The 24,040-nt window shown below is 46.9% G+C and overlaps 1 protein-coding gene across 8 annotated transcripts in view; it reads right to left on the bottom strand.

Annotated features, from left to right (window-relative positions):
* The window catches only part of DLG5 (discs large MAGUK scaffold protein 5), a 123,205-nt gene that overhangs the window by 42,298 nt on the left and 56,867 nt on the right, over window positions 1-24,040 (bottom strand). For all 8 annotated transcript variants that reach the window (XM_027530836.1, XM_027530831.1, XM_027530832.1 and 5 more), the window contains 3 exons: window positions 18,537-18,699; window positions 17,124-17,267; window positions 16,378-16,561 (listed from right to left, as the gene is read on the bottom strand). In XM_027530836.1, coding sequence (XP_027386637.1) covers window positions 16,378-16,561; window positions 17,124-17,267; window positions 18,537-18,699 — 491 coding nt within the window. The remainder of the gene's footprint in view (window positions 1-16,377; window positions 16,562-17,123; window positions 17,268-18,536; window positions 18,700-24,040) is intronic.

Genomic DNA, 24,040 nt, shown 5'->3' on the forward strand with positions numbered 1-24,040 from the left:
ACAGGTCATGGTGGAGAGTTCTGACAAACTGTGGTCCACTGGACAAGGGAATGGCAAACCACTTCAGTATTCTTGCCCTGAGAACCCCATGAACAGGATGAAAAGGCAAAATGATAGGACACTGAAGGATGAACTCCCCAGGTCGGTAGGTGCCTAATATGCTACTGGAGATCAGTGGAGAAATAACTCCGGAAAGAATGAAGAGACAGAACCAAAGCAAAAACAACACCAAGTTGTAGATGTGACTGGCAACAGAAGCAAAGTCCGATGCTGCTGCTGCTGCTGCTGCTAAGTCACTTCAGTCGTGTCCAACTCTGTGTGACCCCACAGACAGCAGCCCACCAGACTCCCTTGTCCCTGGGATCCTCCAGGCAAAAACACTGGAGTGGGTTGCCATTTCCTTCTCCGGTGCATAAAAGTGAAAAGTGAAAGTGAAGTCGCTCAGTCGTGTCAGACTCTTAGCGACCCCATGGACTGCAGCCTACCAGGCTCCTCTGTCCCTGGGATTTTCCAGGCAAGAGTGCTGGAGTGGGGTGCCATTGCCTTCTCCAAAGTCCGATGCTATAAAGAGCAATATTGCATAGGAACCTGGAATGTTAGGTCCATGAATCAAGGAAAACTGGAAGTGGTCAAACAGATGACAACAGTGAATGTCAACATTCTAGGAATCAGCGAACTAAAATGGATTGGAATGGGTGATGACCATTATATCTATTACTGTGAGCAAGAATCCCTTAGAAGAAATATAGTAGCCATTATAGTCAACAAGAGAGTCCAAAATGGAGTACTTGGATGCAATCTCAAAAAAGACAGAATGATCTCTGTTTGTTTCCAAGGCAAACCATTCAATATCACGGTTATCCAAGTCTATGCCCTGACCAGTAAATAATGCTGAAGAAGCTGAAGTTGAACAGTTCTATGAAAACCTATAAGACCTTCTAGAACTAACACCCAAAAAAGATGTCCTTTTCATTATAGGGGACTAGAATGCAAAAGTAGGAAGTCAAGAAACACCTGGAATAACAGGCAAATTTGGCCCTGGAGTACAGAACGAACAAGGGCAAAGCCTAATAGGGTTTTGCCAAGAGAATGCACTGGTCATAGCAAACACCCTCTTCCAACAACACAAGAGAAGACTCTACACATGGGCATCACCAGATGGTCAATACCGAAATCAGACTGATTATATTCTTTGCAGCCAAAGATGGAGAAGCTCTATACAGTCAGCAAAAACAAGACCAGGAGCTGACTGTGGCTCAGATCATGAACTCCTTATTGCCAAATTCAGACTTAAATTGAAGAAAGTAGGGAAAACCACTAGACCATTCAGGTATAACCTAAATCAAATCCCTTACGATTATACAGTGGAAGTTACAAATAGATTCAAGGGATTAGATCTGATAGATAAGAGTGCCTGATGAACTATGCACAGAGGTTCGTGACATTGTATAGGAGACAGGGATCAAGACCATCCCCAAGAAAAAGAAATGCAAAAAAGCTAAATGGTTGTCTGTGGAGGCTTTACAAATAGCTGTGAAAATAAGACAAGCAAAAAGCAAAGGAGAAAAGGAAAGATATACCCATTTGAATGCAGAGTTCCAAAGAATAGCAAGGAGAGATAAGAAAGCCTTCCTCAGTGATCAGTGCAAAGAAATAGAGGAAAACAATAGAATGGGAAAGACTAGAGATCTCTTCAAGAAAATGAGAGGTACCAAGGGAACATTTCATGCAAATATGAGCACAATAAAGGACAGAAATGGTATGGACCTAACTGAAAGCAGACGGTATCAGGAAGAGGTGGCAAGAATACACTAAAGAACTATACAAAACAGATCTTCCCAATCCAGATAATCACTATGGCATGATCACTCACCTAGAGCCAGACATCCTGGAATGCGAAGTCAAGTGGGCCTTAGGAAGCATTACTAAGAACAAAGCTAGTGGAGGTAACAGAATTCCAGTTGAGCTATTTCAAATCCTGAAAGATGATGCTGTGAAAGTGCTACAGTCAATATGCCAGCAAATTTGGAAAACTCAGCAGTGGCCACAGGACTGGAAAAGGTCAGTTTTCATTCCAATCCCAAAGAAAGGCAATGCCAAAGAATGTTCAAACTACTGCACAATTACACTCATCTCACATGCTCACAAAGTAATGCTCAAAATTCTCCAAGCCAGGCTTCAATAGTACATGAACCGTGAACTTCCAGATGTTCAAGCTGGATTTAGAAAAGGCAGAGGAACCAGAAATCGAATTGCCAAAAACTGCTGGATTATCAAAAAGCAAGAGAGCTGCAGAAAAACATTTAATGCTGTTTTGTTGACTATGCCAAAGCCTTTGACTGTGTGGATCACCACAAACTGTGGAAAATTCTTCAGAAGATGGGAATACCAGACTACCTGACCTGCCTCTTGAGAAATCTGTATGCAGGTAGGAAGCAACAGTAAGAACTGGACATGGAGCAAAAGACTGGTTCCAAACAGGAAAAGGAGTACATCAAGGCTGTATATTGTCACCCTGCTTATTTAACTTATATGCAGAGTAATCATGAGAAACGCTGGGCTGGAGGAAGCACAAGCTGGAATCAAGATTGCCGGGAAAAATATCAATAACCTCGGATATGCAAATGACACCACCCTTATAGCAGAAAGTGAAGAACTAAACAGCCTCTGATGAAAGTGAAAGAGGAGAGTGAAATAGTTGGCTTAAAGCTCAACATTCAAAAAACTAAGATCATGGCTTCCGGTTCCATCACTTCATGGCAAAGAGATGGGGAAACAGCGGAAATGGTGACAGACTTTATTTTTTGGGCTCCAAAATCACTGCAGATGGTGACTGCAGCCATGAAATTAAAACATGCTTACTCCTTGGCAGGAAAGTTATGACCAACCTAGATAGCATATTAAAAAGCAGAGACATTACTTTGCCAAAAAAGGTCCATCTAGTCAAGGCTATGGTTTTTCCAGTGGTCATGTATGGAGGTGAGAGTTGGACTATAAAGAAAGCTGAGCGCCAAAGAATTGATGCTTTTGAACTGTGGTGTTGGAGAAGACTCTTGAGAGTCCCTTGGACTGCAAGGAGATCCAACCAGTCCATCCTAAAGGAGGTCAGTCCTGAGTGCTCATTGGAAGAACTGATGTTGAAGCTGAAACTCCAATACTTGGGCCACCTGATGCAAAGAGCTGACTCATTTAAAAGACCCTGATGCTGGGAAAGATTTAAGGCGGGAGAAGAAGGGGATGACCAAGGATGAGATGGTTGGATGGCATCGCCCACTCATGGACATGGGTTTGGGTAAACTCCAGGAGCTGGTGATGAGCAGGGAGGCCTGGCATGGTGCAGTCCATGGGGTTGCAGAGTCGGATACAACTGAGCAACTGAACTGAACTAACCCCTTTCCATGGCTGATTTTGTGTCCTTTTACTGAAATAAATTTTATCCATGAATACAATTATATGCTAAACTGTACAAATCCTTTTAGCAAATCACCAAACCTGGGGGTGATGCTGAGTACCCCAACACAAGTACCTAACGTGTTCTAGTCCTGTCTCAGATGCTGGTGATGCTGCTCAGACACAATGACTGTGGTCTCAGGCCTTCTTAACCTGATGGGACGATACAGACACACACACACACAGGGACAGAGATAGGTAGGTAGATAGAAAAACAGACCAAATAAAATAACCTAAGAGTGTAAGAAGGGCTGTCAAAGAAATAAAAAATAAAATAATGAGCTGGAGAGAGATTTTTGAGCCACAGAGTAGGTCAGGACAGAGGCTAAAGCCTGAAGAGGAGTCTCTAAGAAGGTGACTTCTGAGCTCGGGTGCAAATGAAGAACAGCAGCCAGGAGCACACCTGGCAGACGAGTGAGCAGGCTCAAAGGCCCTGAGGCAGGAGTCACCAGCCACGTCCACACACGGACAGAAGGGCAGGGCAGCAGGACTGGAGCCCAGTGAACCAGCAGGAGTGGACACACACACAAAGGCCAGAGAAACAGACACGGCTACAAGGCGTATAGCAGACTGTATCCCGAGTGACATGGGAACCCCAGGAGGGTTTTAAGCAAAAGAGTGCTCTGCTCTGACTTACAGGTACTAAGGCTCTTAAGGTGCTGCCCTAGATAACAAACTACAAGATGAGCTAAGAGATGGTCAGGGCCTGCTGACCTCCGCTAAGTACCTCAGGGGACCTGAGCCCTTGGGTGGGTTTATTTCCTTATTCCTCAGATGATAGCACTGAACCAGAAAAGCCTGTTTAACTGTTCCAGCTCCAGTCCAGGAATCACCTGGCTCCATCCAACATGGATTCTGGGTTATCAAAAGATCTTTGCAGTCAAGAAAACCAAAACCTGGAACTACTGAATATTCCCTTTGGAGGGAGGTGAGCCCTCAATAAATATGATTAACAAGAAAGAGCTAATTCAAATGTCAGAATTTTTCAGAGACGGGGAAAGTGAGTTCATCCCTCTGAGACATTATCTCCTAGGGCTGTGGACTATGGGGAAAAGGGAATCGCAGAAATCAGCTCACTCAAGGCTTTTAGTCTTCTTCCTTTTCTTTTCTCCTTTTTTCTTTTTTTTAAGGCAAAACTCTTTCCTTCAAAGGAAATTTTACAACACCAAACTAGAAATTGAAAACTCATTTTAAAGAACAGTACACAGGCTCCTCAGGCGATTAAAATCATCAACAGTTTTATAAAAATGCTTTGCTACTGCAGATCAGGACTGCATGCTGAGAAATGGTCAGAAAACCACTGATGGAGCCTCACTTCATCATTTAAAGTCTTCTTAAAAAACAATGAAGGATCTTTCAAACATACAGTAAAGCACAGCAAATAATGCAATAAAATGAGAGGAACCCACTACTATGCTCTCACCTTAAGGCAATCAATGAGGGATTGATTCCAGGACGCCTCTCAGATACCAAACTCCATGAACGCTCACATCTTTTATGTCATATGGTATACTGTGTGTGTGCTTAGTCTTCAGTCGTGTCTGACTCTTTGCGGCCTGCCAGGCTCCCCTGTCCATGCACATGCTCCCTATCCTTTACATCATCTCCAGATTATGTATAATCCCTAACACAACATAAATGCTTCAGAAATAGTTGCCAGCAAGGCCAATACAAGGTTTGCTTTTCCAAGCTTTCTGGTATTTTTCCCCCAATTTCTGGCTGGTTGAATCTTCAGATGTGAAGCCCAAGGATACAGAGGGCCAGCTGTACTTTGTCACATATCTCATACTGCTTTCCAAAGATATAAATTATTACAGATGCTCAGCCAAAGCCCCCAGTATACCCTTCTCTTATTCAGCACCCTTCACTTACCCCTCCAGAACTGCCCCCCTACGTTTGCTATCCACCATCAGAACGCATCATATTTTACTTCCACTACTTACGTACTCATGAGAAGTCCTAATGGTGCTGCATGTGCTTCCTTTTATGCAATTCTGCTTTTAGGCTTAGGCAGTGGTGCAGGCAGTATTTCACTGGAGGAGTACATCACACATTTTTAGATTTTTAAAAATTCTATTAAATGTAACTGATTTGCAATGTTGTATTAATTTCAGGTATACAGCAAAGTGATTCCGCTATATATATATATATAGTATTTTTTAAATTATTTCCCGTTATAGGTTATTAAAAGATATTACGTATAGCTCCCCGTGCTGTACAGTAGATCTTCGTTGGTTATCTATTTAAAATACAGTAGTGTATGTTGTGGACAGATTTTTTTAGGTTGAAGTATGGTGGCTTAGACAGTAAAGAATCCTCATGCAATGCGGGAGACCCGGGTTCTGTCCCTGGGTTGGAAAGACCCCCTGGAGGAGGGCATGGCAACCCACTCCAGTATTCTTGCCTGGAGAATCCCCATGGACAGAGGAGCCTGGCGGGCTATAGTCCATGGGGTCGCAAAGAGCTGGACATAACTGAGCGACTAAGCACATACACATAGGTGATTTACAAAGTGCTAGTGTCTGCTATACAACAGAGTGAGTCAGTTATACATAAATGCATACATTCTTTTTTATATTCTTTTCCACTGTTTTATCACAGGATGTTGAATGTATTTCCCTGTGCTACACAGTATGACCTCACTGTTTATCCATTCTACATATAACAGTTTGCATCTGCTAATCCCAAACTCCCAGCCACCCATTTCCCACCCCTTTTTCCTCCCTCAGCAACCACAAGACTGCTCTGCATCACACCCTGTCACTGTGATAGATGTTTACATCGTCTTTATTTTCTTTTTTTTTGCTGTTATAAATGATACTACTGTGAGCCCTGTCCATGTCTCCTCTCCCACATCTGTGAGATGCTCCCCTAGGGTGGACATCTAGAAGCAGAGCTAAAGGTCATAATATGGACTGTTCCCCGCTGACTGGACGATACAAAATTGCTCTCCCAGTTCATATCCCACCAGCTCTGGGCAGGAGTTCTGAGAGTTACTGTCACCAACACAGCCTCACCAAGATTTCAAACATCAGGTTTTCCTTTTAATTTTTAATTGAGATAAAATACACATAACCTAAAACTGTCTCAGCCGTCTTTCACCCTCTGAGTATGTATTTCAGTAGTGCGACGTATATTCACATTGTTGTGCAGCCAATCTCTAGAACTTTCTCATCTTGGAAAATTCTGTCCCCACTAAACAATAACTAGCTTTCCCTCCCCCAGTCCATGGTGGCCACTCTTCTACTGTTTCTGTGAATCCAGCTGCTCGAGAGGTATATACAGTATTTATAAACGGAATCACACGTTACTGATATCTTTGTAACTGACTTCTTTCATTTAGCATAACGTTCTCAAGGCTCATCCAGGCTGCATCACATGACAGGATTCCCTTCCTTTTAAAAGATGAACACCACTCCATCGCATATGTGTACCACCTTTCATCTGTCCACTCATTAGTCTAAGGGCACTTGGGATGTTTCCACCTCTTGGAACCATGAAAATAGTCAGATTTCTGAAGTAATGCCTATCACATGGACCAAAACATGTCTTAAAAAAAAAACAAAAAACAACTTGCTTTCCTGATTACTAGAAAGGGCAGCGCTCTCCTTATGTTTACCTTACATTTATTGACTATACACATTTTCTGTCCCATAAATTTCTTGTTCATATCCTTTATTTTCCTTCCCCTCCTGCCCCTCCCTCCCCACCTTCTTTCTTTCTGTGCTGCTAAGTCACTTCAGTCGTGTCCGACTCTATGCGACCCCTGAGACGGCAGCCCACCAGGCTCCCCATCCCTGGGATTCTCCAGGCAAGAACACTGGAGTGGGTTGCCATTTCCTTCTCCAATGCATAAAAGTGAAAAGAGAAAGTGAAGTCGCTCAGTCGTGTCCGACCCTCAGCGACCCCATGGACTCAGCCTACCAGGCTCCTCCATCCATGGGATTTTCCAGGCAAGAACACTGGAGTGGGTTGCCATTTCCTTCTCCAATGCATGAAAGTGAAAAGTGAAAGTGAAGTCGATCAGTCGTGTACGACCCTCAGCGACCCCATGGACTGCAGCCTTCCAGGCTCTTCTGTCCATGGGATTTTCTGTGGGACTTTTAAATCCCAGGTACTAATCCTCTTTCAGTTATATTCATTACAAGTTATCTTTTCCCAATATATAGCTTTTAAATTTTCTTAGTGTCCCTTGTTTCTAAAATTTCACATTTTAATGTGATAAAACTGACCAATCATTTCCTTTACGGTTTGTGCTTTGGTTGTTTTATTTAAGAAATTCTTTCCTTCCATGGATAAAGAAGATGTAGGCAATGGCACCCCACTCCAGCACTCTTGCCTGGAAAATCCCATGGATGGAGGAGCCGGGTGGGCTGCAGTTCATGGGGTCGCTAAGAGTCGGACACGACTGAGCGACTTCACTTTCTCTTCTCACTTTCATGCATTGGAGAAGAAAATGGCAACCCTCTCCAGTGTTCTTGCCTGGAGAATCCCAGGGACGGGGGAGCCTGGTGGGCTGCCGTCTCTGGGGTCGCACAGAGTCGGACACGACTGAAGCGACTTAGCATAGCATAGCATAGTATATATATATACGCAATGGAATATTATTCAGGTATTATAAGTAATGAAATAGTGCCCTTTGCAGCACCATGGATGGACCTAGTGACTGTCACACTGAGTGAAGTAAGTCAGACAGAGAAGGAGAAACATCATACGATATCCCTTATACGTGGAACACAAAAAGTAATGATACAAAGGAACTTATTTATGAAAGAAAATGAGACTCACAGACTTAGAGAATGAACTTATGGTTGCCGGGGGGAAGCGATAGTTAGTTAGGGAACTTGAGTTAGACAGGTACACACTGCTATATTTAAAATACATAACCAACAAGGATCTACTGTATAGCACAGAGAACTCTGCTCAATGTTATGTGGCAGCCTGGATTGGAAGTGAGTTTAGGGAGAATGGATGCATGTGTATGTATGGCTGAGTCCCTTTGCTGTTCACGACAACCTGGGAAGCCCTGAAACCGTCACATTATTAATTGGCTATGCTGCTGCTGCTGCTGCTGCTAAGTCGCTTCAGTCGTGTCCGACTCTTAGTGACCCCATGGACTGCAGCCTACCGGGCTCCTCTATCCATGGGATTTTCCAGGCAAGAGTACTGGAGTGGGTTGCCATTGCCTTCTCCATACCCCAGTACAAAATACAAAGTTTAAAATTTAAAATAAATTCTTTCCTTCCTACCTTGAGATCATGAATATACTCTCTCATTAGTTTTTCTAAAAGGAGTTTTATATTTCACATTTAAACCTCTAAACTATTTAAAATATTAGAATATATTTTTATGTATATTGCAAGATGGAGATAACATTATTCCTTTCCATTAATCACTAGACAAAGGAGAAATGGCCCCCCAAGTGCAGAACGAACCAAGGACCCCTGAATTGTCCAGGCAAGAGCTGGAGGACCCCAAGGGTATCAGCTGACACAGAGCCCACCACTGAGGGGTGCGAAGGGCATCCCACGAGGATGTGCCCACACATGCCCAGAACACACAGAGCCAGTGGAGAGCTCTCCTGACTTCAGGCTCACATCTGGAAACGATCCAGCTTCTGGACCAGATTTCCCTGTCTTCTGGGCAGTACCTCAAACACTCCAATTAAAAATCACTCCAAACGTTTTATTCTCTAAAATCCCCAAGCCAGGTGAGAGCCACAGAACAAAGGCATTGCTGCCATTCCCCGAGTTTTCCACGAGGTGGCAGCGCTGCGTAGAGCAGCCAAATGCACTCCCATAGTTGTCCAGCCTTCCAAGCTTCATTAAGAAACAAAGCTCATTAAGCTCTCATCACAAGAAAAAATTTTAACTATATAAGTTGATGAATGGTAACTAGACTTACAGAGGTGAGCTTGTCACAATGTATACAAATATCAAATCATTATGTTGTAGGCCGGAAACTAATACAATGTTGCTGTTGCTGCTTCTAAGTCGCTTCAACATGGCAGCCCACCAGGCTCCTCTGTCCCTGGGATTCTCCAGGCAAGAATACTGGAGTGGGTTGCCATTTCCTTCTCCAATGCATGAAAGTGAAAAGTGAAAGTGAAGTCGCTCAGTCGTGCCCAACTCTTCGCGACCCCATGGACTGCATGCAGCCCACCAGGCTCCTCTGTCCATGGGATTTTCCAGGCAAGAGTACTGGAGTGGGTGCCATTGCCTTGTTACGTGTCAATTATACCTCCGTTAAAAAATTAATAAAATAAAAACTATGTTATCCAATATTAAAATAAAACCTAATTTTAAAGGTGGCTTTGAAATGATGCAAAGAAAAACCTTGTTGTGAGCATTAGGCCAGCAAAGCCTACCGGCACTAGTCCATAACAAAATCTGGACAGCACACTGAGGCTTGGCCTCTCTTCACTGGGAAATAGTCCCCAAATGCCCACCGTAAGGGCCTTGGACAGGTCTGCATGGTGACCCAGGCACAGCTTAGCACCAGTGAATCCGCTGCCAGAATGGGTCACAATTTCCCACTGAGACAGGGTCAATCAGAAAACCACAGAACAGGCCCAGGCATCTTTTCTGATGCCCAATCCAGCCTGCTAATGCAACAGGCTCTGGGATCAGAAGGAACCCTGGGGAGATCAGGCTGATACCTAGCACTGTCCCGGCCGAGGCTCTGCCCATTCCACAGGTGAAAGCTCTGCACAAGAGGGTTCTGCTTATTATGAGCTGAAATCTACCTTCCTCGACTCCTAACATCTCGTCCGAGCCCTTAAGGCACAAGAACAGTCCCTTTCCCACAGGACAGCACCCAGATACTCAAGAGGCTCATGGGGCCCCTAACACTTCTCAGCTTTTCTCTACCAACGGGGCTGAGAATCCTGCCTGTGCTAATGTACTCAAAAGCCTCTGGAGAAATTTGGGGAAAACCACAGCCACAGTTAACACCAGAGGATTTAAAAGACTATCCTATCAGTCTAGAATTTTTCCTTTTTATGGTTAGAAGATTATGTTCTTAGTAGACAGTTCGGCACAAACACTAACCATCAAACTAGACATTTAGCCTCCCAGCTAAGGCTAACAGCAGGCTGAGAGAGAATATTTACATTTGGCCCAGAGTTCTGAAGTGAAAAAGCTGATACACTTCTCAGCTCAGGCAGGCGGCAGTCTTTAGAGATGACTCCCGTCCGGCCTGTGAGAAGAGGGTGGAAGTGGCCCAGGGGAGGCAGAAAGCCAGGGCCTGGTCCCATTCACACAGCAAGACAGCCACAGCCTGAGTTGTTCCCCACAAGGAGGCCAGGAACAGCTGTACTCACATCCTGCTCCACGCTGGTCAGAAACACGCTGGGCTTCTCTGAGAGCCAGGCCCTTTGGAGACTAAGAAACCCAATTCCTGGGTTATCGGGGAAAAGAAGTCAACTTCCATGAATCACCAGGGAAAAAAGTATATTTAAAGAACGGTAACAGGGCCAAAAGGAAGAGAGGGAAGTTTCCTGGAGACTCAAGTTTCCCAAATAAACTGGTAGAACCAATTTTTTTTTTTTTTTAAAGAAAAACATTACTTTGAACCTTCCAGTGCTACCTCTAAGAACCAAACTTTAGAAAAGCAAGCACAAAGGAACACAAGGATGTATGTAAGGGTGCCCACTAAAAAATTATTCCTAATGGGAAAAAGCGCAGACTACTATGATGTTCAACAAACAGAATGCGGTTCATAAATTACTGACAGCTAACCTATCTTGTTGGATGTTTCAAATTTATAAAAAATACAAGAAGACCTATGATATACTGCAATTAAAAAAAAAAAAAGGCAGGTGGAAGAAAATAAAGACAAAACTTTGTGTGTTAAGTATGACACAGAAAATGTACACATAGAAATATCCCATGGGGTTCAGAGAGGTTAGTCACCTCCAGGGAGTGACACCGGGGCTGAGTGACTTCACTATCATGGAAGGTTTTTTTTTTTTCTTTTTTAACCAGAGACCAGGTAGGTACTACTGTAGTCAAGATAGAAGATGCAAAAATATCCCCTACGTTGCCCCCCTCCACCAAGGCTTGGCCATCTCTGCCCCAAATCAGTTGGGCATCCAGATAGCACATTCTGACTGCAGTCCCTTGGAGACAGAACTGCTACATCATGCCCGACCCCTAAAACACACATGCATGCAAACACACACAAAAAGCCACCTGTCCGCCACTTCTAGAGAGAGAGAGGTCCTAGGACCCAAGCCCACAGCACCCTCCCCACCAGCTGCCTCATTTCCTCTAAGATAAATCACACAGAGGGCTAGGGAGCCCACAAATCCCTCGAGCAAACACGCAAGTCAAATAGCACCATTTACCCCGCAAGGGCCTCTCTTCAAGTTAACAAGGCGTGGGAGGATCCGGGCAACAAAACCGGCCTTGTCCAGCAAGGTCGGCCTTTGCCCCAGGGAGGAGACCTATGGCTGCCCCCTCGACCCTGCTTCCTCAGCTGCTGGCCTACCCGAGACCTGAGCTTTTCACAGCCCGGACGCCCACCTCAGACCTGGTAAAGAGGCTAAGGCCCTGGGCTTGGAGAGCAGGTGGCCTGGTGGCTAAGATACACCCCTGACCCCCACCAGTGGGGCTGGGTTTCCTCTCCTGGCGGGGTCCCGAGGTGGCCCCTAGGCCACTTGCTAAGGGGCACTGGTGTAGCTGAAGAGAACTGGGGACACTCACTGACCACTGTAATCAGCTACCTCACCCCAAGGGTCAGAGCTATAGGAAAAGAAAGAAGAGGAGTGGGCTGGAAGAGCACCAACTGGACTCCTGCTACCCTGGTCTGTTCTTACCTCCCTGCTTCCAGGAACCCTCCTGTTACCATGGCTGGGCCAGGCCCACCCACTCCCACACTTGCCGCCACATAACCAACCCCTCTAATCAGAGGCTCTCTGTCGGTGACTACAGCCAAGAAATTAAAACACGTTTGCTCCTTCCACTTGGAGGAAAATGTATGACAAACCTGGACAGCATATTAAAAAGCAGAGACATCACTGTGCCAGCAAAGGTCCACATAGTCAACGCTGTGGTTTTTCCAGTGGTCATGAACGGGTGTGAGAGTAGGACCATGAAGAAGGCTGAGCACCGAAGAACTGATGCTTTTGAATTGTGATTTTGGAGAAGACTTCTGAGAGTCCCTTGGACTGCAAGGAGATCCAACCAGTCCATCCTAAAGGAGATCAGTCCTGGGTGTTCATTGGAAGGACTGATGCTGAGGCTGAAACTCCAATACTTTGGCCACCTGATAGGAACAGCCACTGGAAAAGACCCTGAGGCTAGGGAAGATTGAAGGCAAAAGGAGAAGAGGGCAGCAGAGGATGAGATGATTAGATAGCATCACTGACTCAATGGACATGAATCTGAGCAAACTCAGGGAGTTGGTGAAGGACAAGGAAGCCTGGTGTGCTGCAGTCCAGGGGGTCACAAAGAGTCAGACACAACTTAGCAACTGAACAACAAATCAGAGGGCTCACAGAAAAGGCTCTCAGTATCTCCAAGTATGTCCAGCTTAGGGGCCTGCCCTGAGCCTGCACGCTGGGTTAATTCCACATAAGGCGTCAACAAACATCAGAGAAAGAAAATAAACCATAGAAACGAATTTTTCAATACAACACAGCTTGTAACAGGAAAACACTGAAAATAGTCCAAGGGTCAGTCAATAGGGGACTGGTTAAATCAATTATGCTGCTTTTATGTAACTCAATACTCTGCAGCAGTGAAAAACAAGGAAGTAGAATTTGTACTGAAAAAGAAAGATGCACATGACATATTCAGCAAAAAAAAAAACATGCTAGCAATAAAAGCACTGTGCAATTCCATTTTGTCAAATATGTTAATAAGATATAAAGTATTCCATGTGTACAGATAAAAATCTCAAACTTTTCATGGTGATATACTCATGGTTAGTTATTTCTGTGGAGTGAGACTACAGGAAGAATTCTTTTCTTTTTTAAATGTCTGTGTCGATTTTTTAATTTACAAAATGCATATTAATTTTATAATTAAAGAATAAAAACATGAAGAAAGCACTGCCCTTCCACTTTTTGAACTATTTAATCTAACAGTCATTCGGTAAGGCAGAGCAGGCCAGGAGGCTCCAGCGGGCAAGGGGCACCCAGGAGTGGCCATCAGAGCCTGTACAGACAAGGAGAGGCCCTGCAGAAGCGCATGGAGACCCAGCAAAGGGTGACCAGGGGAATGGTGTGGGGAGGGAGGCAGCAGAGGGGAAAGCAAGCAGGTACACATGGAGCCACTAAGAAAATAGATTAAGAAGAATCAAAACCAGATTTCTCACTGCTGGAAAAAGGAGATACAAAAATGGAAAGGAAAAAGACAAGAATGAACCCTATTATATTGTGGTTCTGCACTGGAACTAGAAATGTGAGTGTGAACTCATGGTTTCCAGAATACATATTACATATTGAAGGCACAGGTATATTAGGAAGATAGAGAGAGAGACACACATGGCAATATATGTGAGTGTGTGTGTGTGGTGCGGATGTACTCAGATATTCCCACTCTGTTCCCTGAAAGGTCCTGGAAACCAGTACAGCCCAGGAGCTCTGAATACACAAGTACACCCAGCATTCAGACCTTGCTTCTATTCTCCACTAAAGAGAATGTGAACTCCTAGGATAAACATCTGATTTCCAGGATTACAGCAATATAATTATAAAACAAGCCTGAAACATCTTGTGCCAGAGAACAAGAACGTGCTCAAAGAATGAGGGGATATGTCGAAAAGACAGAGAAGGGACTTCCGTGGTGGCCCAGTGGTTAAGAATCTGCCTTCCAATGCAGGGGACTTGTCCTGGGTGAGAGAACTAAGATCCCATGTGTCACAAGCAACCAAGCCTGTGAGCCACAATAAGGGAAAAGCCGAGCACTGCAACTAAGATTGGACACAGTCTTAGTTGAATGAATGAATAAACAAATAGAGAAGCAAGCTTGAAGTGTTTCCACTGGCCATATGGGTATATACAACCCACTGAGCAGAACAGGAAGCCATGAGAGAGACAGAGTGTGTGTGTGTGTATGGAAAGAGGTGTGTAAAGGGAAAACAAGTATCACTACAGTGGTGAAGCCTAGAGACACCACCTCAGTCAAATGATCAAAGTGAACATCCTTAGTAATAAGTCATATCAAGCCAAGTCCCAGTCAACAGGATGTAACAAGAAAAGGCCGCTTCAGCCTGTGAAAGTCCTGCCTAAGATGAAAAACTCATCCAACCATGAAAGAAAGAAAGAAAGTGAAGCCACTCAGTCACGTCCAACTCTTTGCGACCCCATGGACTGCAGCCCACCAGGCTCCTCCGTCCATGAGATTTTCCAGGCGAGAGTACTGGAGTGGGGTGCCACTGCCTTCTCCAGGGGATCTTCCCGACCCAGGGATGGAACCCGGGTCTCTCACATTGAGGGCAGACGCTTGACTGTCTGAGCCATCTGGGAAGCCCCAAACATGAGGATCAGACAAATCCAGACCAAGAGACTACCTAGAAAATAACTAACCTGTAATCTTCCAAAGCATCAAGGTCACACAGGTCACACCCTGGGGAACTGTTGCAGGTTGAAGGAGATCAAAGAGAAACAACAAGTAAACACGGCACTTTATTCCAAACGAGCTCCTTTTCCTGTTAAAGACACTAAAAGACAACACCTGGCAGAACTTGACCAGGGTCTGACAGCTGGCCGGTGGTACGTAGCAACATTAATGCCTGATGGGTTACTGTCATACAGGAGAGTATCCTTGCTGGCAACAAGCACACATTTACATGCTATAGGGTGATGGGACATCAGGCTGGCAACTTAAGAATAAAGAGAAAAATTCTTTACACTGTGCTCGCAGCTATTCTGTAAGCCAGCAGCAGTTTCACAGTTTAAAAAATTTAACTGCAAATGGAAGAAACATAGTGCTAACAGGTGAGTTCACACAGTTATATACCAGGTTTGTGTCAGTCAAACCGTAACAGTCCTCCTTTAACTGGGGAACCATAAATGCTTCTGATGGGGAAAGGGCTCTGCTTAAATCAGACCTCTGCCGCAGTGCTAGGAGGACTCTCTGCCTCCTCCTGGGACTTTCTTCCAACCCAAAAGGTCCAACCATCTACGGACACAGCGTCATCAGTCCCTGCCACGGCCCTGCAGCCCAGGCAGTTCCAGACCATAAACTGCAAGAGAAGGGCCACTGGCCAACACCACCCATAGCAAACGGTGTTCTGAGTGGCCTGCTCCTCACGCCTCTGTCAACGTAAAACAAGAGCCGAGCAAAGGGAAGAAACTGACTCCTAACGCAGAGAGCAGCCAAAGAAGCAGGACACACACCCGCCCCAAAATCACGGTGGAAACGGTGCCATCTTGTACTTGCAAAGAGATTTAATGTTTCCCAGCTTCTCTCCATCTATAATTTCACACCAAGTCCATACAAAGAAGCTACAGACCCTCAAGCTCTCAGACTAAGTCAAATTTCTGTTACCCAGCACACAGACCACAGAGCACCCCCTTGTTAGCCCTGGCAACATTCATAATGATGCAGAGTGCGTGTGGTTATTTGATTAACATTTGTATCCTCCATCAGACTGCAGAGTCCAGGACCACAAGGGTTGAGTGTTTGCTCACAGATAGCCCAATTCCTCACAAAAAGCAGACACCAGAAATACTTGCTAAGTAATCACACGGATGCGTGGGTGGTGGATAAGTAGGTGGTAAGTGGACAGACGCATAGATAGATGGCGGGTGATAGGTGGGTGGGTAGGTAGATGAATGGATGGATGGTGAGTGGGTGGGTGGGTAAGACAGTAGGTGGGTAGGTGGGCAGATGAGTAGGTGGAGGGGGGCTGGTAATCAGACTGTGAGCGGGTGGATGCCTGACCTTGGTCTGCTCCCGCCGCCCAGCCCGGTTGTACCTGCTGCTGCTGGGCCCGGAGGTCGCCAATTTCCTTCTGGTCCTCCTCATGGAGCCGCTTCATGTCCTCCCATGACTGCTGGAGCAGGTTGCGTTCCCGCAGCAGCTGTCCATTCTCCCGCCTCAGCATATCCACGTCATCCTTCAGCTGGGTCTGGTCGCTCAGGAGCCGGCTGTGGAGTGTGCTGAAATGCCCCCAACACTGTGAGCCCAGCCAGCCTCCAACTCCCACCAAGGTACCGCCTCCTCCTCCACCAGGTCCCAACACCCCCAATACACCAGACAGGCCACTTAAACCCTGGTGTCCGCCACATGCCAGTAAGACCCAAACCATTTCTTAGCAACCTGACATGAACTTGGCACATGTGTGAAGGCCATGGAAAGCAGATAAGCCCCTACCTGCTAGGGACCCAGCGCCTTCAGTACTGAGGGCTGGGCCAATGTCAGCAGGTGGGCAGCAGATGTCCTCAGATGGGCCCCAGGACAACAAAGGGGAGGATGCCCCCTTGGCCTCTGTGGACCAGAAGTCCAGCAATCTGCCTCGCTCACGCATTCAACCACTTTCCTACCGACCGTGCTTCGGAAGCTGACCATGGACGCAGTATGAAAACTGAGGTCCCAAACCACAAACCTACCAGGTGAAGGCCCACTGCTTGCTAGACAGCAAAGACAGAACCAGAAGCCCAGGCTCCGGGTCCAGAAACAAAGACTGGCAAGGGGCATAAGCTGGGCGCCCCAGGAACTCACTGGTAGAAGTCAGTCTCCTTGGCCACCTCCTCACACCTCTTCAGGGCGTTGGTGTGCTGGCTCTGCAGGCTCTGCAGGTCCGACATGGCCCGTACGCACTGGATCTTCAGCCTCTCGTAGTCTGGATTCAGCCTGTGGTAGGGCCTGGCCCAGACAGCAAACAGCCCAGTGAACATGGGCCTCGGGATCACCGTGACAAGGATGTCTCTCCCTGAAGAGCCATGTCCCAGGTCACTCCAGCCTAGCGGTGCCCTAACACCGGTCACCTCCACACCACCACCACCGCTACCTGGTGCCCTGCTGAGCCCAGGAGTCCCAGCCACACCAGACAGACAGAATCAGAACCCCCAGGATGGAGGGCCCCGACCGCTTATCTCCCTGGGTGGGCCTGGAGAGCTGGGAGGTGCTCTGGATCTCTGGGAGCCTCCAGGAGGCCACGCGACCAGCCTGCACACTGGTCCACCAAGTCCCTGTGACAAAGCTCCTCCTCTCCTAGAGCAGGGATTCTCAATCTTGGGTGCATAATGAAAGACCAAGGCCCAGACCAATTACATCAGCATCCCTGAGGGCAGGACTCAGACTCAGGAATTTTTTTTTTTTTTTAAACCCCCTCAAGAGATTCCAATGTGCAGCCAAGATTGAGAAAAATAGCCAGGAGCAGGAGTTCTCAAAGTGGGGTTCTCAGACCTGCAGGCATTGTAATCACCTGGGAATCCGTCAGAAATGCAAATTCTCAGGCCAGCCCCAGACCTCAGGAGGGAGGAAGGAATGGTCAGCAATTTGTGCTTTAACAAGCCCTTGTGGGTGGTCCTGGTGTGAGCGCCAGTCTGGAACCCCCTGCAGCCTCATATAGAAGGGCTAGTCTCTGTGCAGCCACTCCTCTGCCTCCGTGACACGAAAGTGGCTAAGGACAGGACACACTCACGCCCAACCCTCAAGCTGCCTGACCAAGAGACACACACGTCTTCATAGAAGCCACCCAGAAAAACCTTCCTTGGGGTGAGGCACATACCCCTGATGCTTTCAAAGGAAACAGATTAAACCGAGCCTGCTCCCGCCTCCCTCAGAACCCTGCCAGAATCTCCCCAACCCTTCCTTGCTATCTACCTCTTAATCCCAACTAAAGAAGCAGTCAACGATTGTCTTCAAAATAACAAAAGTCAGGTGGGATCAACCCTTTTTAAAGTATGTATGTGGCAGGAAACAACTAACAGGTCTACAAACCGCATAAAGATCTACTCAACAGTGAAGCAGGCTAGGGTACCCAGGAGACAGCAGCGCCCGTGCAGAGAAACACGGATGCGTGTGGACGCACAGATCAGTCAAAGGCTCAGCAACGGGGCGACAGGGGCGGGGGATGCCATGGCATCAAGGCGGTGACCTTGTCTAGCAGGGGAGGTGCATGGTGCCCACCTCTTGTCAAAGGTGGTCCCGTGGGTGGCAAAGGCCAGGCGCTTCCGCAGCTCGTTCCTCTCCCGGGTCATCAGCCGCAGCTGAATGGAGAGGTTCTCCACCTTCTCATTCACCTGCCGGTCGCTGAGCACAGGCGGTGGGGATGGCGCCTTCCCAGTGGTGCCTGCAGGAGGAAGGTGACAAAGTGAACTTGCCCAGTCCCCACCAGCAGCCAGGTGCCATTCTGGGCTCTCAGCTGGCCTTCACTCCTCACACCCACCTTCCCAGGTGGGTCCGGTTACAACCCTCTTCCCCAGATGACACCACCAAATCAGAGAGCAAGAGGCAAGGCAGGGACCAGAGCCCAGGCAGACTGGCTCCAGCATCTACTCCCGGGGCCCTGGCTGAGGACTCTGGGGTCCCTCTATCTCTCCCCAGCCTGGCTTTGGCTCCTCCAGGATGGCCCAGCCTCATCTTTCCATCTTTGCCTGCTCTGCTACCACCACCTGTCACCTTCCTCTGAGCAAAGAGGCCAGCCTAAGCCCTGAACAGAGTGGAAGACACAGCCTGAAAAGGAAGGCACAGTTGCAATCCAGAGAGGCTGGCAGAGAACAGAGGCAGCCAGTTCATAAGCTGGGCCCACGGGCCGTGTTCTGTTCTTCCCTGATCAGGGCTGGACAGTCTGCATGGCTCCCTCTTCCAAGCTGCCCGACTGTCTGAGGACCTGCTCCACCAGCCCAGGTGTGCAGCCTGGAGCAGGTGCAGGGACAGCTGCCCATGGCCAAGGGGTGCAGGGAAGTCCCAGGGCCTCTGGCAGCCCAGCCCACGGCAGGGCCTCATCACTTATTCCTGGGACTAGACATGTTCTGAGAAGGAAACCCCACGCAATATGCCATTACTTAGGAAAAGTGGACACCACCAGCACCTCTGGTGAGACCCCAATCTGTCTCTAGGAAGAATGCACCTCACTCAAATGTCCCAGAAAAAGAGACAAATCCATGGTATTGGTATTCTTGTATATTTAAGTATATACTTGTATATTTATATATTATGTATTTATATATATACTTGTATATTTAAGTATATACTTGTATATTTAAGTATCTCTACCTCTCATGGATCCTCAGTGGGGTAAGAAAAACCCACAGCAGTCACCCCAGCTCATGGATGGGATCCAGAAGCTGACTCACCCTGGGAACACAGTATCTGGGTGCCCAGGAGCCCTGTAACGTGCAAAGGGCAAGACACACGTCCTCTGACTCAGTGTCTCCTGACCACTGCCCCCCAGCTGACCCTTGTTGGCGGATCTGTTCGTGTAAACCAAGTTTCCCCCGGGACGGGGACTCAGGTGTGACCTTGCGTCTTCTGGGAGTGCCAGGGAGGATGGAAAGCTTGACACTGGGCAACAAGGCAGGCCACGGTCTGAGGCAGGAGACTCCAACGTTACCCAGTGTCAGCACCCCAACCACCGAATCTACTACCTCTCGAAATGCATGTTATTTTAAGACCAGCACCACCATAACATCAGGATTTCTGTGCTCAGACCAGAACTCTGGGGCCGGAATGTTCTCTAAGGCGGGGTCCAGGACCACCACCAATGAGCATCGTCCTCCCTGCAGGGGTTCTCCTCCACAGTGGGAGGAGCCTTCCCTCACCCTTCTCCAAAGACCCTGGATCCTCACCCTTGCCCCCAGGGGTTCTGGAAGACAGGCTGGTTACAGCTCTGTGCAGCTGTGTGACTTGACGTCTTCCTCTCTGCAAATGAAGGCACTTCTACAAGCTCTAGTCCTATGACTGTTTTCTGATTTGCACTAACTTACCTGGCTCTCTGACACATGGGGCTTCCTCTGGATATGTGCCTAATACTCCTTCCAGAGAAGCCCACAACTAACAAAGCCTCTAACCAACCCAGGGGGACGTGAACTGTGTAAGACTGACAAACCCAAGACAGGGGATGAATAGACTAAACAGACTCAGACTCGGCTCGGAAAAGAAGGATTTCAATGTAAACCGTCACAACCAACCCACACAACAGCAACCAACACAGATGTCCCGGGCATTCATTTAATCTTCCCAACAACCCTGGAGTGATAAGAATATTACCATCTCCATTTTACAGGTGGGAAGGCAGGCCGAGCAAGGTCAAGGAATTGACTCAAACGTGCACAAACCTCAAGTGATGCCCCGGACGAGAGCCCAGCCATCTGATTTCAGAGCACATGCTCTTTGCTGCTGCCCGTGCCTTGCCACCCCACAAAGACAACCGTGAGTAGCACTCACGTATGCCTGGCAGTTTCTAAGATGCTTTTCATACATTATCCCATCCCATCCACTTAAGAAAGACACTGCTATTATTCCTGTTTTATAGATCAGGAAACAAAACCTTATCAAGCTTAAATAATGGGTCCAGGTCACCACGCTAGTAAATGACAGCATGGCATATAGAGTGCCCTTTGCCTGACCCCAGTGCCCAGGGCCTCAACCTACAAGTTCTTAAATGTTTTGATCCTGCTGCTGCTGCTAAGTCGCTTCAGTTGTGTCTGACTCTGTGCGACCCCATAGCCGGCTGCCCACCAGGCTCCCCCGTCCCTGGGATTCTCCAGGCAAGAACACTGGAGTGGGTTGCCATTTCCTTCTCCAATGCATGAAAGTGAAAAGTGAAAGTGAAGTCGCTCAGTCGTGTCCGACTCTTAGCGATCCCATGGACTGCAGCCCACCAGGCTCCTCCATCCATGGGATTTTCCAGGCAAGAGTACTGGAGTGGGGTGCCATCGCCTTCTAGGACCTCTTTATACTTAAAAATGACTGAGGACTCCAAAGAGGTTTTATTTATATGGTTATGTCTAATAACATCTACCAGATTAGAAATTTCAAAAGTATTTTTAAATATTTACTAATTTTAAAATAACCAAACTTGTTACATATTCACACAAGATTTCTTTGGTAAAAAATTAACTACCCTTTCCATCACCAAACACAAAACACAGTGAGAAGAATGGCACTGCTCTGCATCTTTGTGATGATGTTTGAGGTCTGGCTTAACAGAGTCAGCTACAGTCTCACATGTGTGCAGCATCGCGGATAGAACCTTTAGAAAACTCCACTCCACAGTGGAGTTTGTGTGAGCACGAGCATGCAAAAGGCAAGAGACATCTTAGTATCATCATAAAAACAGTTCTGACTGCACTGGTTCCCTGCAAGGACCTCAGGGACACCAGACCATGCTTTGAGAATGACTTGACCTATGGTCAAGTTCAAAAAAAAAAAAAAAAAATCAGAGAAACATCATATCTGAATTTTAAAACTGAAAAGCATCACCAGGCCCCAAAACCTGCCTCTAGAGAGATAAAGAATTCTCACCCCATTTTAAAAATGAAGCAACAGAAAGATGCAGTCCTTAGCTTTTGCGGAGGCTACAGAGAGAAGCTGCAGCACGACAGAAGTAGGGGTCAGACCTGTCACCACACACAGCACTGCCTCCTGTCTGTCTCCAGCAGGATGAGGCCACTGGCCGTGCAGCTGGAAAGGACGCAGGGGCAGCTGATCATGGAGACAAGGACTGAGTGCTGTCGTTTGCTGAGGGCAGCCTAGGTACTGGGTTCTACGCTAAATGCACCTGGGTCCTCACCTCATTAACCCCAGGGTACCCTCCCAAGCACATGCTGTGATCACCACGTGAGAAGCTGACATCTAGCAAGACTGCACAGCTAGGAAACGTGCAGACACCCTCACAGACCCGGCTCCATCTCCAGACCCAGGGCCTCGTTCGCCGTGCTACAGTCTCCCGACAGGACTGGCCTCCTGGTTCCCTTCCCCTACCCCGAAGGCCTGAGCATACATGAACCACACAGAAAGGAAGGCCACCAGGCCTGTGAACCCATAAGATGACAGGCTGACTTAGGGAGACTGCTGCCTGGATGCTCCGGTCCTTTCACAATAAGGAGGCAAGAGGGCAGAGGAGGACCACAGGGGACCTCAAGAAAAATCCCAAGATGGGCTAAGCCAGGAAGTCCCAAAATAAACAGCAAGTGTTGCCGAAAACCTTTTCCATACCCATCCAATTCAAAATAAAGTTTTCCTCTTCTACTCGCATCTCAGGGTTGAAAAACATTTTGAAGATGATGCAGTCCTTTCAAGAAAATGGTTGCTGGAAGCCTCTAAGTAGCTAGAGGATTGTTTGAGTTCCCTACTTCAGTGAGGGAGCTCCCTACTTCACAGCAAAGCCCATCTAATCTCTCCCCAGACAATTATTCTGTGAACCAAATTAAGATCTTTATTTCTCCCACTGACCCTAGATCTACCCCTAAGGCCACAAGGTACAACTGTAATTTCTCTTCTATACAACAAATGTGCAAGTATTTGCAGACAACTGCCAAGTCTCTCTATCATTACCAGAATAGCTAAATTTTTAAAAAAGTAACAACACCAAATGCTGGCAAGGATGCAGAGAAACTGGGATTTTCAAACACTGCTGGTGGGGATATGAAATCATACAGCCACTTCTGTCAAAGAAAACACTCTGACAGTCTTTTATAAAGTTAAACATGCACTTACCATACCACCCAGTAATCCCACTCCTAGATATTTACACAAAAGAAATGAAAATTTATGTTCACACAAAAGCTAGCACGTAACTGTTTATAGCAGCTGTTGAATGGATAAATGACAGTGTTATTATATTCATATAATGGAATACATCTCAGCAATAAAAAGGCACTGACCATCACACAAACTGCTGGTACACACAAAGGCAGAGGGAATGGGAACCCTCGAACGCACTAAGCTGAGTGGAAGAAGCCAGACCCAAAAGGCCGCACACCGTATGACTCCATTTACATGACATCTGGAAAAAGGCAAAACTACAGAGGCTGGAGAGAGATCAGTGGTTGACGGGGGCTGGAGGGAGTGGAGGCAAGAAAGGCTGACCACAAAGTCACAGAAGGGAATTCTTCAGGGTAGGCCGACTGCTCTGTGTCTTCATTGTGGCACTGGTTAAATGGCTAACGTGTTTGTCAAAACTCATCAAACTATACACTAAAAAGGATAAGCTATACACTAAAAAGGATAAGTTTTACTGTACATACCTCAATGAACATGATTTAAAAAAAGCGCAAATGCATGGTGCCCTAACACTGAAACCACCACTCCAGGAGAGGTGTGGCTTGTCACCCCCACCCCATCAGCCACTGCGCTTTTAGGAAACCGTTTAAAGAAGCAAAATTAAAACTGATGTCAAATGAGGTGTCCACAGAAGCCTCAAACTCTCTTTGTGCAGTTGTTCTTTTGGATTCAAATGCAAAATTGTCCACTCTCCCCCTCACTTCACTCCTTCCTCTTCCCAAATCTGGAACCCGCTTGAAAAGAAAGCAGGGGACCTCTCTGGTGGTCAACATTTGGCACTTTCACTGCTAAGGCCAGGGTTCAATCCACAGTAGGGAAACTGAGTCAAGGCTTTGGTTTTTCCGGTGGTCATGTATGGATGTGAGAGTTGGACTAAAGAAAGCTAAGCGCCAAAGAATTGATGC

The sequence above is a fragment of the Bos indicus x Bos taurus genome, chromosome 28, assembly GCF_003369695.1.
Source record: "Bos indicus x Bos taurus breed Angus x Brahman F1 hybrid chromosome 28, Bos_hybrid_MaternalHap_v2.0, whole genome shotgun sequence".
Lineage (NCBI taxonomy): Eukaryota > Metazoa > Chordata > Mammalia > Artiodactyla > Bovidae > Bos > Bos indicus x Bos taurus.